Source organism: Babylonia areolata, chromosome 18, assembly GCF_041734735.1.
Source record: "Babylonia areolata isolate BAREFJ2019XMU chromosome 18, ASM4173473v1, whole genome shotgun sequence".
NCBI classification, from domain to species: Eukaryota; Metazoa; Mollusca; class Gastropoda; order Neogastropoda; family Buccinidae; genus Babylonia; species Babylonia areolata.
Genome location: NC_134893.1, coordinates 5,008,485 through 5,022,875, shown reverse-complemented (window position 1 = coordinate 5,022,875; position 14,391 = coordinate 5,008,485). Strand labels below are relative to the sequence as shown.

Sequence of the window (14,391 nt, the reverse complement as noted above, 5' to 3'; positions counted from 1 at the left end):
AAAATATACAGCACCAACACAAAGAAAATACTATTCCCATGTTCTGACATGATGACTACTAAAGAAAAAAAGAATTGACTGGAAGGAAAAACACCATACACACACACACACACGTGTGTGTGTGTGTGTGTGTGTATGGAAGAGAATAAAGCACTACATCATGCATTCTGCATCTTTTCATTTCAAATTAGTGCATAGTTCCAAAGGGGTGTTTTTTCTTTTTGTGCTAAAAATCTTGTGACAACATTTTTTTTATTAAGAGCAAGACATCTTGCTATAGCGCAGTCCCATGTACAAAAGTACTTTTTTTTACGCAAAGTTACTCCAAGGTTCAACTCACATAAACTCCCCTTCATTTTCACATGAGCAGAAAGTTTTAGTACTAAAGTGGCTGTTGTGAGCAAATGTAGAAATCCCCAAAACACCAACTACAATAAGAGATCACAGGCAATCTGGTGCACAAGCATAACTTTAGTGCCTGTGGAAGTAGGGACTGAGAGATGGAGGGGGAAAATGGGTGTAGAGAATGTGTGTGAGAGGGGAGGATGAGGGGGGTGTCAATTTGCTCCTAAAGGCTTTTTACACAGCATTATCAATGCAAATCAAATCTCAGCAAACACCATAAAATCATTAAATGATTCATGAACATTACACAACATTTTCAAGGCGGAAAACTAGTATTTGTAACTTGGGGTGACAGTATTGTACATCAAATGTGCTAAAGACACATTTAGGTATTGACCCATTCCTGCTGGGCAGACATATTTCACCCCCCGCCCCTCCCTCTTTCCCCTTGTTCACAATGTTTTAAAAAGTATTCTTATGTCAACAGAACTAATGAAAGGGATGGGGATAGGGAGATAACTGCTGAGAAACATCTCATTCATTTTCTATTCGATAGAACTGAATTTTCAAATTTCATTTTCTGAAGAAATTAGTTCATATTAACAGGAAGATGGTTGTGTAGTTCACAGTAACCTCAGAACAGAAACATCATCAAACAATTATCATGCAAAGGACCAGCTGCTGTGACGAAGTGATCAGCGTCTGGGAGGACGCAGGTTAGAATCCCAGCGGAAGTGGGGGTTTGCGGCTTGCGGCCAGCCCATACCGAGATTTAAGTGTGTGTTGGGCTATGGGAGGATTGGGGCCACACAGTTGAGTATCATCCACTTCATGGATGCGTCTTCAGCTGTGTTGCTTATTTCCTGACAAACACTGCAAGTGTCTGTATCTCTCAGGCCTGGTTGACGCCAGGATAACATTGTGACAGGAAGTGTAGAGTAAAGCCTTGTCACGTAGTCCCAAACCTAAAATGGACCTCCACAGCAGCATCTTCATCAGCATCCTCCTCCTCCTTCATCAGCAATCAAAATACAAAATGTTGGTGTGTGTATGTATGAGTGTGTGTGCACAAACATGCATGTGTGCACATGAATGATGAAAAAATGCAGGAATAAGCAAAGAACTAGAGGATAAGGAAAAACAAATATTTGCTATATTTTCACAATAGTCCCTGGTTCCATAAAAAAAACCCATATGCTTTGAGATGAAACATGATTAACAACCTGGTAACATATTGTAAAATTTGAACATCTTCTTAATCACTGCCACCACAACACTTCTGCCTGGATTGTTACTCCAAGATTTTATAGAAGGAATAAGTCACTAGTGAATGAATCTATAAACCAACTCATGTTGCTTATTGCCCAAATGACTGCAAGGGACCATTTCACGGCTGACACTACAGCTGACAAATAAAAACAAAAACAAAAATATTGTTGTTCAGATGATCTTGAGATGATCAAAGAGACAGACAGAAGAAACAAGGCTGGGATGATCAAAGAGACAGACAAACAAGGTTGTGATGATCAAAGAGACAGACAGAGAACGAACAAGGTTGGGATGATCAAAGAGACAAACACGGTTGGGATGATCAAAGAGACAGACAGGAGAAACAAGGTTGGGATGATCAAAGAGACAGACAGAGAACGAACAAGGTTGGGATGATCAAAGAGACAAACACGGTTGGGATGATCAAAGAGACAGACAGGAGAAACAAGGTTGGGATGATCAAAGAGACAAACAAGGTTGGGATGATCAAAGAGACAAACAAACAAGGTTGGGATGATCAAAGAGACAAACAAACAAGGTTGGGATGATCAAAGAGACAAACAAGGTTGGGATGATCAAAGAGACAAACAAGGTTGGGATGATCAAAGAGACAGACAGAAGAAACAAGGTTGGGATGATCAAAGAGACAAACAAGGTTGGGATGATCAAAGAGACAGACAGAAGAAACAAGGTTGGGATGATCAAAGAGACAGACAAGGTTGGGATGATCAAAGAGACAGACAGGAGAAACAAGGTTGGGATGATCAAAGAGACAGACAGGAGAAACAAGGTTGGGATGATCAAAGAGACAGACAGAGAAGAAAACAAGGTTGGGATGATCAAAGAGACAGACAGGAGAAACAAGGTTGGGATGATCAAAGAGACAGACAGGAGAAACAAGGTTGGGATGATCAAAGAGACAAACAAACAAGGTTGGGATGATCAAAGAGACAGACAGAAGAAACAAAGTTGGGATGATCAAAGAGACAGACAGAGAAGAAACAAAGATGATGTCTCCATTTCAAACATTTATATGTGATTTGTTCTGTACTTTCACTCATAAGACAATCAAAATACATCAAAGAGCTTCCAATATTGTGGTAAGCTTTTGTTCTTTGCGAAATTTCAAAGCGTAAATCAGTGTAGTCACAAAAGTATACAAACTGCATTTGAAATGCATGGGCCCAATTTATGTTACAAAATATTTGTTCATGTAATTCAAAAATATATATCATATATATCTCATCCCTGTTTTTCAGATACACAAGAGAGGACAAATGTCAAAATATGCAAGGGAAAGGATACATTTATATAACACTTTTGCAGTCTAAAACGATCCTTTCAAAGCTTCTGATGATTGAAACAATGAACACATGTAATTTCTTCATAATAATCAAGTGATCGTTCAGTTTGTAATACCCCTCTTTCTAACTTACATCATCTACTTCACAAAACTTGCCCTTATTCTTTGCTTGATTGTAACTTGTGAGGATGAGAAAACCTGATTACTGAAAATCAATTTCTCACAATTATCCTACCGATGACTAAGAGAACATAGGTATCAATGCTCAATTTAACAATACAAACATGAATGGGTGGAAACGCTGATAAAAAAAATGAAACAGATTTCAATTTAAATAATGTCTCTCCCTTGTTCTACAGTACAGAGAGAAAGAACACCGTGGGTTTGTTCCATGTAGATCCTGCTACACTGCCATCACTGTTACAGGAGTGCTGTTTTGCAACCAGCTGCAGCAATGCTTGACTGAATCTAGGACTCCTCCATGTGCTGAGCACGGGGGTAAGAATGTGATAAACACAGACCACACATCATGTAACACCGTCCAGTCTCTTTGTTCATTTTCATACAGGCAGGAACCTGTCACAGTCAAGGATCAGTCCACATTCTTCGTTTTCAGCACATGGTACAAGTACCGGGCACAGGCAACAGTTCATTTTCTCTCACAGATGAGAACTAGTCTGTTTTCTTGAAGGCTACCATGGCGTCCACCTTGTGAATGGTGGTGGTGAAGGATCGCAGCCTAACTTCCTCTGAATTGGCGATGAAGAGCGGGCCAGACTCCCCCCAGTTTGTTGGCACTTCCGTGTCCTTGTCTGTATAAATCAGCACATCAAAGGAACCTGCAAATAATTTTTTTTTTTTTTTTAATGATTTGATAATTATAAATTCACAGAGAACTGACTATACCATTAAGTGACCCAATTTAAAACTGCATTTTCAGTCTTTTTAGTATTCCAAAGATGTTAAATTACAACAACATTAAAAGTTAATTGACCTGAAAAAACTTGAATCATGTAAATGGCATAGTGAAATGATTTTTTTTTTTAATATATTTTTTTAACATATATATTTTCAAAATCAAGTTTCAGAGAAAAAAACGAGAGAGGGGAAGAGAAAGAGAGACAGAGAGAGGGGTGGGGGGCAGAGAGAATCTATAACAACAAAATAAGAAATACAAAAAAAAAAAAAAAATTAAGAAATAAAGAAACTCCATGGGAAGCAAAGCTAAAATGAAAACATTGGTGCTGAATCTGTAACTTAAATCTTTAAGTCAAATTCTGTGCATTATAACAACAAGAAAAATGAATCCACATTTTTTGTGTATGCATTCTGACTCAGGTTATTCAGAAAGAGTTCAAACTGTTGGAGCTGCAACTTACACACAGATTCCAGCAGAGGGAGAAAGGTGACAGTTGCTGTTATCTGGCGGATGATGGACTTGATCTCTTCCTTCACCTCTTTCTCTGTCTTGTCACGCTTTCTGTTCAGTGTGGTTCAGAATAAAAAAAACAAAAAAACAAAAAACCTACATATATACATATACTGGCTGCGACCACCAAGCAATAATCAACATACATGTACCAGCAATGCTTCTTCCTTCCCCTCCCATTTAAAGATCTGGTGCACAAATTGTCTCCCTTTACATGACAACATTGGTTTGATTGTTAGTGTTAGCAAACTGAACTTAAGTTGGTTTTCTTCAGCGACTTAATGATACTGTGACATGTCCTTTGGTTATTTGTCTCAGCAAAGGTGATATAGTCATCATCCATGACAAAAGCTTCATGTACAATGCAGTCTTTTTACTCCATTACCAAAGAATTAGATGAACTTTACTTGTGGAATTATCTCACTTGGTTGCTCTACAGAAAACCATTGATTTCACAATTCAGCTGTAACTTAGTTTCAGTAATATACCACTAGAATCAATGAAAGAAAAAGTTATGGACATCTTATATATTCCTAATACTTGAAATTTTCAGGTGTTATATGAGTGTTTCATGTTCCCCCCCCCCTCTTTTAATCTAAAAATAACATGTAAAATGTGTTAGAGCTTGAAAAGTTGAATATTTTGTGCTACCCTAATGGCTATAGAATATGACTGTTACATTTAATCTATTGTCACTAATCCCAGACAAAAAAAAATTTTTTTCATGTAAGCCCAAAGAACAAACATTAAACAAAAATCTTAAAAAAAACAGAGACAGACAGACAGACAGACAGAGAGAGAGAGAGAGAGAGAGAGAGAGAAACACATGATTCTTACGTTTTTTCAGTTGCAGTTTTGTCACACTGAATGTTGAACTGCCATCGTTCCACAACTTCATTGGTGTCAACTCGCTTAATCACTACAACCAACTTCTGTACAATCAGCTCCTGCAACCAACCTGGACAGAAGTTCCAGTTCTTTTTAAACCACAAACACAATTCACTGATACACATACGTACATGGGTCTACAGATGTTAGTATCACAGCACGCCAATACCATCAAAGTAATGTAATGATGGAAATCCTAATAATGATAATAATAATAATGGATAATTATATACAGCACACTATCCAGAAACCTGCTCTAGGTGCTTTACAAAACACATGGTTTTATATTAACACATTACATCAATGTTATACACACCAAAATGTGACTAGTTATACACACCAAAATGTGACTAGCAAACTTAAAACACACACAGTGACACATATAAGCACAATACATATGATATAAACATACAAACATACATTCAAACATACACACATATGAGCCCCCTCCACACAAACACATACATATGATATGCATACAAAACACACACACATATGCACACATCCAAACACACTCAGAGCGACAAACACACATTATTACATGTATATATATCTTAATCATGCATATGTGTACACACATACTGTATAGTATACACATGATCAAGCACACAGCACGCACAAGAGTACACTGTCTGGACGGACCTGCCACAACAAAACTTATTGTTGAAGAAGATTTGAGGCCAGATTTGAAAGAGGTGATGGAGTCAGAATGTCAGAGGTTATCAGGAAGACTGTTCCACATCTTTGGGGATTGAAAAGAAAATGATCTATGTCCGTAAGTCTTAGTTCTGACCTGAAGTATCCTAAGAGATTAAGTATCGCAAGAGGAGTGGGGCTGGTGTGACAGAGTATAGATATGGAGGAGTTCAGAAAAATACTATGGTCCAAACCCACCGACTGCAAAAAATGTGGACAGCTTGTACAAATGCAGTCTATTCAATCAGAAAAAGGCAACCAGTGGAGAGAATGAAGATAAAATCTAATAATAAAATCATAATATGTTACATTTCTACAGTGCAATGTAATAATTAATATGATAAACCAAGTAACATCTGTAAGTTCCTAGTTAATAAGGGTCACACTGACACAAGCAACATATTATTATCACTTGCAAAAAAAAAAAAAAATTAGAGAAAAGGGTATAAAATAATTTACTATTTGTTTCACTGATTCTAATCATTTCATATACATGATATAGAGCTCTAATATTTTTGTTTATTCAGGTCAATGGTTTCAAACGTACACTGCAATAAGACTAGAGATAAGTTATAATCATCATCATTTGATTCTTCTTCTTCTGCGTCCATGGGCTGCAACTCCCACGTTCACCCATATGTACCTGAGTGGGCTTTTACATGCATGACCGTTTTTACCCTGCCATGTAGGCAGCCATACTCCGCTTTTGGGGGTGTGCATGCTGGGTGTGTTCTTGTTTCCATAACCCACCGAACGCTGACATGGATTACAGGATCTTTAACGTGTGTATTTGATCTTCTGCTTGCATATACACATGAAGGGGGTTCAGGCACTAGCAGGTCAGCACATATGTTGGCCTGGGAGATCGGAAAAATCTCCATCCTTTACCCACCAGGCGCCATCACAAAGATTCGAATCCAGGACCCTCAGACTGAAAGTTCAATGCTTCAACCACTTGGCTACTGCGCCTGTCATCATTTGATTCATTATCATCGTCATCAGGGTCTCTGATAACTGATGCGTTCAAAACTTTTGAGGGTCCCAGGAATTTTTCAAGGGGGTCCCAGACTACCTTCAGAAGGTGACTCCAAATTAAAAAAAAAAAAAAAAAAAAAAAAAATCCAATGCTGCATGTTCTGAGCAGGTCTGCATCAAAACATGCATAAAAAGGCAAGTGTGCCTTCTACTTCTAGCCACACTCCTCTAGGTTTTTGGGCCAAGAAGTGGTGAAGAATACAAGCATCAGAATGAAGCTCCCATATAGTGGGGGGCATTAAGTCCGTAAAACTGGAGAACGCTGCACTTCATGGTAGAAACATTCTGTTTGGTTTTTCTTATTCCTTATTCATTTGTGGTTCATTTAAGCAAGGGATCCACCTTATCACTGCACCGGAAGTGGGTGTGGTCAGCGTCTAAAGTAGGTCACTGAGTTAAAAACAAATGACATTTATTTCCTCAGTTATTTCATTTTTTTTCCCAATTTCACATGTGAAAATGTCCAGAATGTGGCCTCTGAATATTAACTATGTTATTATTTACTTGCTATGTTATGTAAATGTCTTCAGGGGTGTTTCCTGACAAAAATAATAAAGATGAAATGAAAACAGAAAATAGGTTGCAGTGTCAGAGATGTTAACTGATCATTGTTTAATCTCAATGTCCAATGTTATGTTGCTCACACATTTTAAGGAACAAGTACATATTTTTCATCTTTCTCTGGGCTATGTGTACCCTGAACAAAAAATAAAAACAAACAAAATAAACAAAACACAACAACAACAACAACAACAAAAAAAGAGGGAGGGGAAAAAAGATGTGTCTAGAATTTGGGGGTGCCATTTATGATAGCAACTAAGCCTCCTTTTAAATTTCTTCTACCATGAGTTGATATTTTGCAAAGTACTTCAGTCTCTTAAGATATGACCTTTATGGTGCTGATATACTTGCAGTTAAAGAAAATCAATCGTAAATCTGCGAATGTAAGTATAATCAAGGTCAGCTCTGCCAATTTCCAGAGGCACCACACACATGTCTACAACATTTTTGCTAGGATACGTTTCTGATTCATATCAAGCATTCACCAAACACTGCAAACATGTGCACTCAATTCGCTTGAATAGCCATTCTTTCAGCACTGACAGACAATATTGTACTTACTAGATTCAATGTGTGATATTTTCTTGACATTCTGTGGATAATTTGCCATTGAATGAACTATCTGGCTACAACTGATCACTTCTTATCAACTCAGTGGTTTTTGCAAGATGTGAAGCTTCTATATTATAACTGCATGTTTCTTGACGGTGTCAACGAGGTCTTTGTCAAACATTAGGACAGTTTCTGCCTTGTAAAGTGGCAATGGAGTCTGGAAGGGCTGTACGAAGTTTATGTTTGATACGTGTTGAATGCATATCAGTTTGCTCGATTCCTGATTGTGCCAGTCCATGAATGCATATCAGTTTGCTTGATTCCTGATTGTGCCAGTCCATACGTGTATATTCTACACAACTGAGACATATTATCATCCATGTCTTCATTATTCTCAAGTGAGTTTGCATTTTAACAGATTGTCAGCATGTCTACAGAGTTAAATGAGCATGTGTATGGTACACATCTATTGTTACCATGTCCCCTGAAACAAATTTAACTAAAAGACTTCTACCCTGAAGCTCTTCTGCACAGTTTCTCATCTTGTAGTTGTAATCAAGTCCTAAGTCCAGGCTCCTTGCAGTATACCCTCACCACTGTTTAAAAAATGAGCATAAGTTACCAAACAGGTTCCTTGTTTTCACAGGACTAGCACTGGTTTTGGAATTTTTTTTTTTTTTTCCTCTCAGTCTCCTTTTAGAGTTTGTCACTGCTTTCCTCTGTTCTACACCTCTTCTGCCACTTAGCAAAATGTTGAAGCATTGCTCCACATCCATCTCCTTAATCAAAGACAGATCAACAGGATTTGGGCAATGTCCTAATCTTTTAAAATCAGCAAGGGTTTAAGTAACATAGGCGTAACCAGCACATTCTCGCTTGGTTGGGCAGATCAAAGTTTCTTGTGATGCTGTTTGACATAACGCACAAAGATTCAAGTTGATTTCCACCACGTCATCAATCATCGACTTGGGACTGTGGTAGATCACAGCAACCACATACTTGTCTGTATTGACAAGACATAATTGTCTCTGAGAACAAAGCAAGACAGTTGTGGCCAGCTCATTTTTTAAAGTTTCAATTTCACAATGCTCAGAGCTCTGTTGACTGTGAAGGCCTCTCAGGGCCGTATGCTCTAAGCATACACACCAGTACGAACAAATCAATTTAGCCATACTTCTCTACAGAATATGCAACCTACAGGGTTGTCAATAGCTACCATTAAGTCCGTAAAATAATTACAGTTATTTTGTCTTGTACAAACCAAACAATCTCTTATTAATTTTCTTCTTTTTTTTTCTCTCTCTCTCTCTGTCATTCTTTCTTTTGTTATTTATTCATTTATTTATTCACTCATTTTTTGTAAACTGTACAATTACAGTTATATAATACTTTCATCTAAAAATTAAACACAATAGCAATACCTTATTGTTGATTACCACACTTCAGTCAATAGCAGATTTAAAAAAGTGATAAAAAAAAAAAAATTGTAAAGAAAGAAAGAGAAAGGCATGACACTTTCGTTTTAAAAATCTAACTTGTGCAGCTAAGGATAGCCGTGCTTCAGTTTCTGGTCTGCCATGGACGATGAGAACAACCAAACCAGCGCAGTGTGTGCTAAGCATCAGTCTCTGAAATCGGGAAGGTGGTGACAGCTGCGGGTCAGGCCTAGGTCACGCCACATCCCGCCTTGCTAAATACTATGGTGTCCCATTCGCATGTGAGCGGTGTAAATGGTCTTGGTAATTAATTTTAATTAATTTTTACACTTGCCATAAGCCACTGGGAAAGTGGATCCCTCACTTAATGGGTTCATTAGGGCTTATTGTACATATATGTCAATTATTATGTCTTTATCACGAAGTGCATGGTTTTTATTTAAGGAACCCAACTAATACAGGATTATCACTCTTTTTAGTGTTAGTTCAATAATTTTTTTTTTAGAAATCCCAGGGACCTGCTTGATGAACATGCAGTGTGTCAATCCATTTTCAAAGCACCAGGGAAGAATATTTTAAGCATTATCAGAAGCCCTGATCATACATGACAAATTTCTAATCATATAAAGTATAATTCTTTCAGAAGAAACTGATTGTGCACGTCACACACACACGTTACATTCACATATAAACACACAGCCCACAACTATGCAATACAGTGACAGGGATAGTTAAGACAAAAAAAACAACAACAAAAAAACAAAACACTGGCATGATGAACACACACTCAACTAGCTCTTTTGCCAAGAACTAACTTGTTTTTGTTTTTTTTATAGCACCATCACTCTCTTTATTTCAATGAAAATATGACTCAATAGACCCTGAAGGATCCAGAGATCTATACAAAGCGCCTTTCTATCAGTATCGCTTAACTTGGCCTATTAAGAATATTCTCAAGAGTGAATTTGAGACTATACTTGTACTAAATACTTGTATTAATTAAATACGGCCTGACAGATTAGTAATGACACTGAAGCAGGAACAACACAAACATGGTGGAGGAGACAAACTATTCTTCCTCACGTTTAATAAAATGCAAAAACTTTACATGGATAATGGACACTCTAAACACAGATTTTATGGATTATAGTTTATACAATATAGCATGCCAAATGACATGGACATATGTACAATGAGTGGGACACAAACACAGGTACACAAGTATGCACAGACACGATCCCTTCTCTTACTTTTGACCTGTGCGATGACAGTCTTGAGGTACTTGATGAGTTCGTCATTTGTGGTGACCAGCAGAGTCAGGCCATACTGCTGCTGGTGGGTGAATGTCTCTGGGGGGTAGATGCCACGCTGGTACAGAATGCTGTTGATACCATAGTCTGCAGGGAACAAAATCATCCAAAAGCATAGTAAGCGACAGTCAGCCTTACTTTAACTAAACTATCTCCTCAAATTCAAACCAAATCTATCAGTTCTATGCAAGCATGCAAGAGTTATTAAATGATAAAGGACAGACAAGTCAAAGCAAAGCAATAGAAGACTTGAGTCAACTTCTTCAAGGACATTTCTATCTAACATCATTCACCTTTTCACTTGCATACAAAAGTGTGTGAGTATGTTTATTTTTGCTGTAACAGTGTAAGAGCACATCTGTGCATGTGTCAGTGTGTAAGTACAGCACTGTGTATATGGGAGATGTGCATATTGTTCCACATTTGTATATATTAGTGTATACACAAACTACATATATCTTTTACATGTCAGGCGCCATATTTCAATTTCATGCAAGATCCTCAATCACTCCAACCCATTCTTTTCAATAACAGAAGCATAGACTGGTATGACTATGATGAAAGGTTTATGCTATTCAGTAAAATTCTACCATCACCCATTCAGTGTCTCAGAGTGAATAACCATTACCATTGGTCAATGTCTTTTTAAAACATCAAGAAGGCTTTACTTTGTTTACCCTGCATACTAGTTTACTGCTGCATAGTTGCTATGATCATGATAAAGCAAAGAATGGAGAAAGCATGTTAAATTACCTGCATAATAATTAATACTGTTAGATAACATAAAATGTAAGAAAACACATCCACATATTAAATGCTGTACGAGAATGCGATAGTAAGTGTTGATCACTGATGGTCTGGACACAAACTTGAAAGCAGGATAAATTCAGTTCAATCTCCCCAGTGATATTTCTTTTTCTTCCTCTTTAGCGAACAGTCATCCTTGTGTGATTATTGTCATTCAAAAGCATAATATTCCCTGTATTACCAAACAACAAAACAAACACTTAAATCCGATAATCATATAGATCTATACAAATTTCAGTGTCAGACCTGGAAACTGTTTATATTCAAGTTCAAATCAAGCCAAGTCGGACTCGACCACTTCAAGTGCTCGCAGTCTGAAAGTGAAAAGCGCCCAGCCATGCCAGTGTTTTGTAAAGACTTTCCTCATTTGAACAACAAAAGTTCGAGATGATCTTAAATACTGAGTTATATTTTGATTGCTTACTGAAGAACTCCGCCACAATTTCTGAAGATCCCTTCAATGTAATGCACTGTTTCATCGTGGAGGCCATTTTGAATGTTCGCGCTGAAGTGAAAATGTGCGGTCAAGGTCAAATTCCTGGCGGTCTGCCGGTCGGACTGTCAACCTGCAAACCCCTCATCTTTTTCTCACTTTTTGTCAGTGTCAGTGTGCGTGTGCCGGAGTGTGTGTACGTGTGTGTGTGAGTCGAGTGTGTGTCGAGTGTGTGTCAGTGTCACTGACGGTGTGCCTGTGTGTCAATGTGTGTGTCAGTGTGTGTGTGTGTGACGGTGTGCCTCTGTGTGTGTGTGTGTGTGTGTGTGTGTGTGTGTGTGAGTTGTTGCTGTTGTTGTGGCGGCTGTTGTTGTTTTTGTTGTTGCTACTGCTGCTAATTATTTTGTTTGCACAGTCGAGAACTGCGCTGAGGACACAGATTTCCACAAAATTAACCGTTGGTAAATTTGCTTGTTGTTGTTGTTGTTGTTGTTTTTTGTTTTTTTTAAATCTTGTTTTTTTTGTTTTGTTTTTTTTGTGTTTTTTTCAATTTTGTTTCAGTATCTTATTCAGTTATGTTGGTCGGATGTTCAGTGGGTCTGTCTGTATGGAGATGGCTCTTTCAAATACCTGCTTTACAGTCTCAGTGTTACTCGTGTACACCCGCTGACACACTGAGTACGTGTAATTGCAATAAACTGGCGTCAGTTCTCTTAAACCCATCTCCACATGTTTTACACAATACTGATATATAAGCAGAACTTCCGTAATTAATCTGTTGAGGGGTTTTGCCGTTTTCGGTTGTTGATGTCACGTGTCATGTGACTCAAGCTCAGTCAGTGCTGGCAGACAGATGAAAAGAGGAAATCAAAAGGTGTTGCTGCTGCCTCAGTCTATCTGCAGATGACCGAGCCAGGCCGAATGAGAGCGTCCCTGACAGAATGCCGTGCTTCCACTACGCAGAATCAACGCCAGGGAAGATGCTAGACTCGGATGGTGAAGTTTATTAATCAATATATTGTTTGACAGTTTCCTATACCTGAAATAGATTGCTGAAAGCCGTTTGGTGTGCATAAGCTGATCAGTAACATGGTATGAAAGAACGGACTCTATAAACAGCACTTCACTACAAAGAGATATTATAATTGTTCTGCCGTGGGTCCGAACCATATTCACCTGTCAGATAAACACTTTTAGATATATATATATATATTCCAACTTCTTCATTTGCGGATACCTTATCCAGATGATCTCCTTTCAAATCACCATACTGTAACTGAGACCCCAGAGAGGATAATCATCATGTGTTTATGACTACCAAGTGAGCGTTTCTCTTTTCTTTTCTTTGCCCTTTACTCAGTTTTGTGTTTTTACAACATTTTGTCCGTGTTTACCTTGCCGATTTGCTCAATGAAGAGTAAACCTTTAACTCAGTCCGAGACTTTACATGATTGTTTTATTGAACATATTATTGAAGTTTTGTCAAGATGAGTTTTGAAAATAATTATGTTCTAGGTTTTGATTTATAGTAGTTTCAATCCCCGGTTTACCCATTGTAAATGTTTAGCATTTAGCACTACCCAAAATCTTTAAAAATCATTAAAAGAATATAATAAAATGTCATGAAAACATAAAGATGATGTCATTGTGTATCAGCTCAATGTAACAGAACACGTGTGCATGCACCACATGAACAACAAACCCTGTTTGTTTAATGCACTGTTTGGCGGCCATTTTGATTTGTTTCTGTAACAACGGGTATTCACCAAACTCTGAAATAACATTATTTTGGGATACACAAGTGATGATACATCTGGCAGACAATCAAAAAATAAAGTTGGAGACAAAAAAGTCGTAGTTGTTAAGGCCTTAAAGACTGATCTCACACACACACACACACACACACACACACACACTGACACACACAGGAAGATATATAACAGATGAACAGATCGAGAGACTAAAAGAGAAAGACTGAGTGTATCACATCTTCAAAACAACTTACATGCGTTCTTTCCACAATGACTTTATTATAAGCGACTAGAATTTTAAAAAAACAAACCCAAACAACAAACACTCCCCCCCCTCCCACACACACACACACATCGTGGCACACGCACGCGCACACACCCACACACACACACACACACACACACACACTTCAGGGAGAAATAGAAAAAAAACGAATTTTTTTTCTAGAAAGGAAATAGAGTGAGAGGAGGGGGGGAGAGACTGAGAGAAAGAGAGACAGACAGTAGGCAGACAGCCAGACGGAGAGTGAGAGACGGTTCACTAATAATCTTCATATTACCATTTCAGTTGTATTA

The 14,391-nt window shown here is 37.9% G+C and overlaps 1 protein-coding gene and 1 long non-coding RNA gene across 2 annotated transcripts in view; both read right to left on the bottom strand.

Moving 5' to 3' along the window:
* Positions 1–14,391, bottom strand: part of LOC143292380 (uncharacterized) — a 122,043-nt gene that overhangs the window by 12,645 nt on the left and 95,007 nt on the right. The gene's annotated exons all lie outside the window — the stretch shown is intronic.
* Positions 2,509–12,146, bottom strand: LOC143293146 (mitotic spindle assembly checkpoint protein MAD2A-like). Its single transcript, XM_076604062.1, has 5 exons — positions 12,056–12,146; positions 10,765–10,911; positions 5,184–5,304; positions 4,297–4,397; positions 2,509–3,756 (listed from the first exon to the last, which is right to left on the bottom strand). Exons 1-5 carry the CDS (start codon positions 12,120–12,122, stop codon positions 3,590–3,592), a joined length of 603 nt encoding a protein of 200 aa, XP_076460177.1. The 5' UTR covers positions 12,123–12,146; the 3' UTR covers positions 2,509–3,589.

Coding starts and splice junctions, on each gene's coding strand:
- LOC143293146 (XM_076604062.1), bottom strand. CDS start 12,122: ATGGCCTCCACGATGAAACAGTGCATTACATTGAAGGGATCTTCAGAA. Junction 10,912..12,055: donor AATTGTGGCGGAGTTCTTCA/GTAAGCAATCAA, acceptor TGTTCCCTGCAG/ACTATGGTATCAACAGCATT. Junction 3,757..4,296: donor CCCTCTGCTGGAATCTGTGT/GTAAGTTGCAGC, acceptor AATTATTTGCAG/GTTCCTTTGATGTGCTGATT.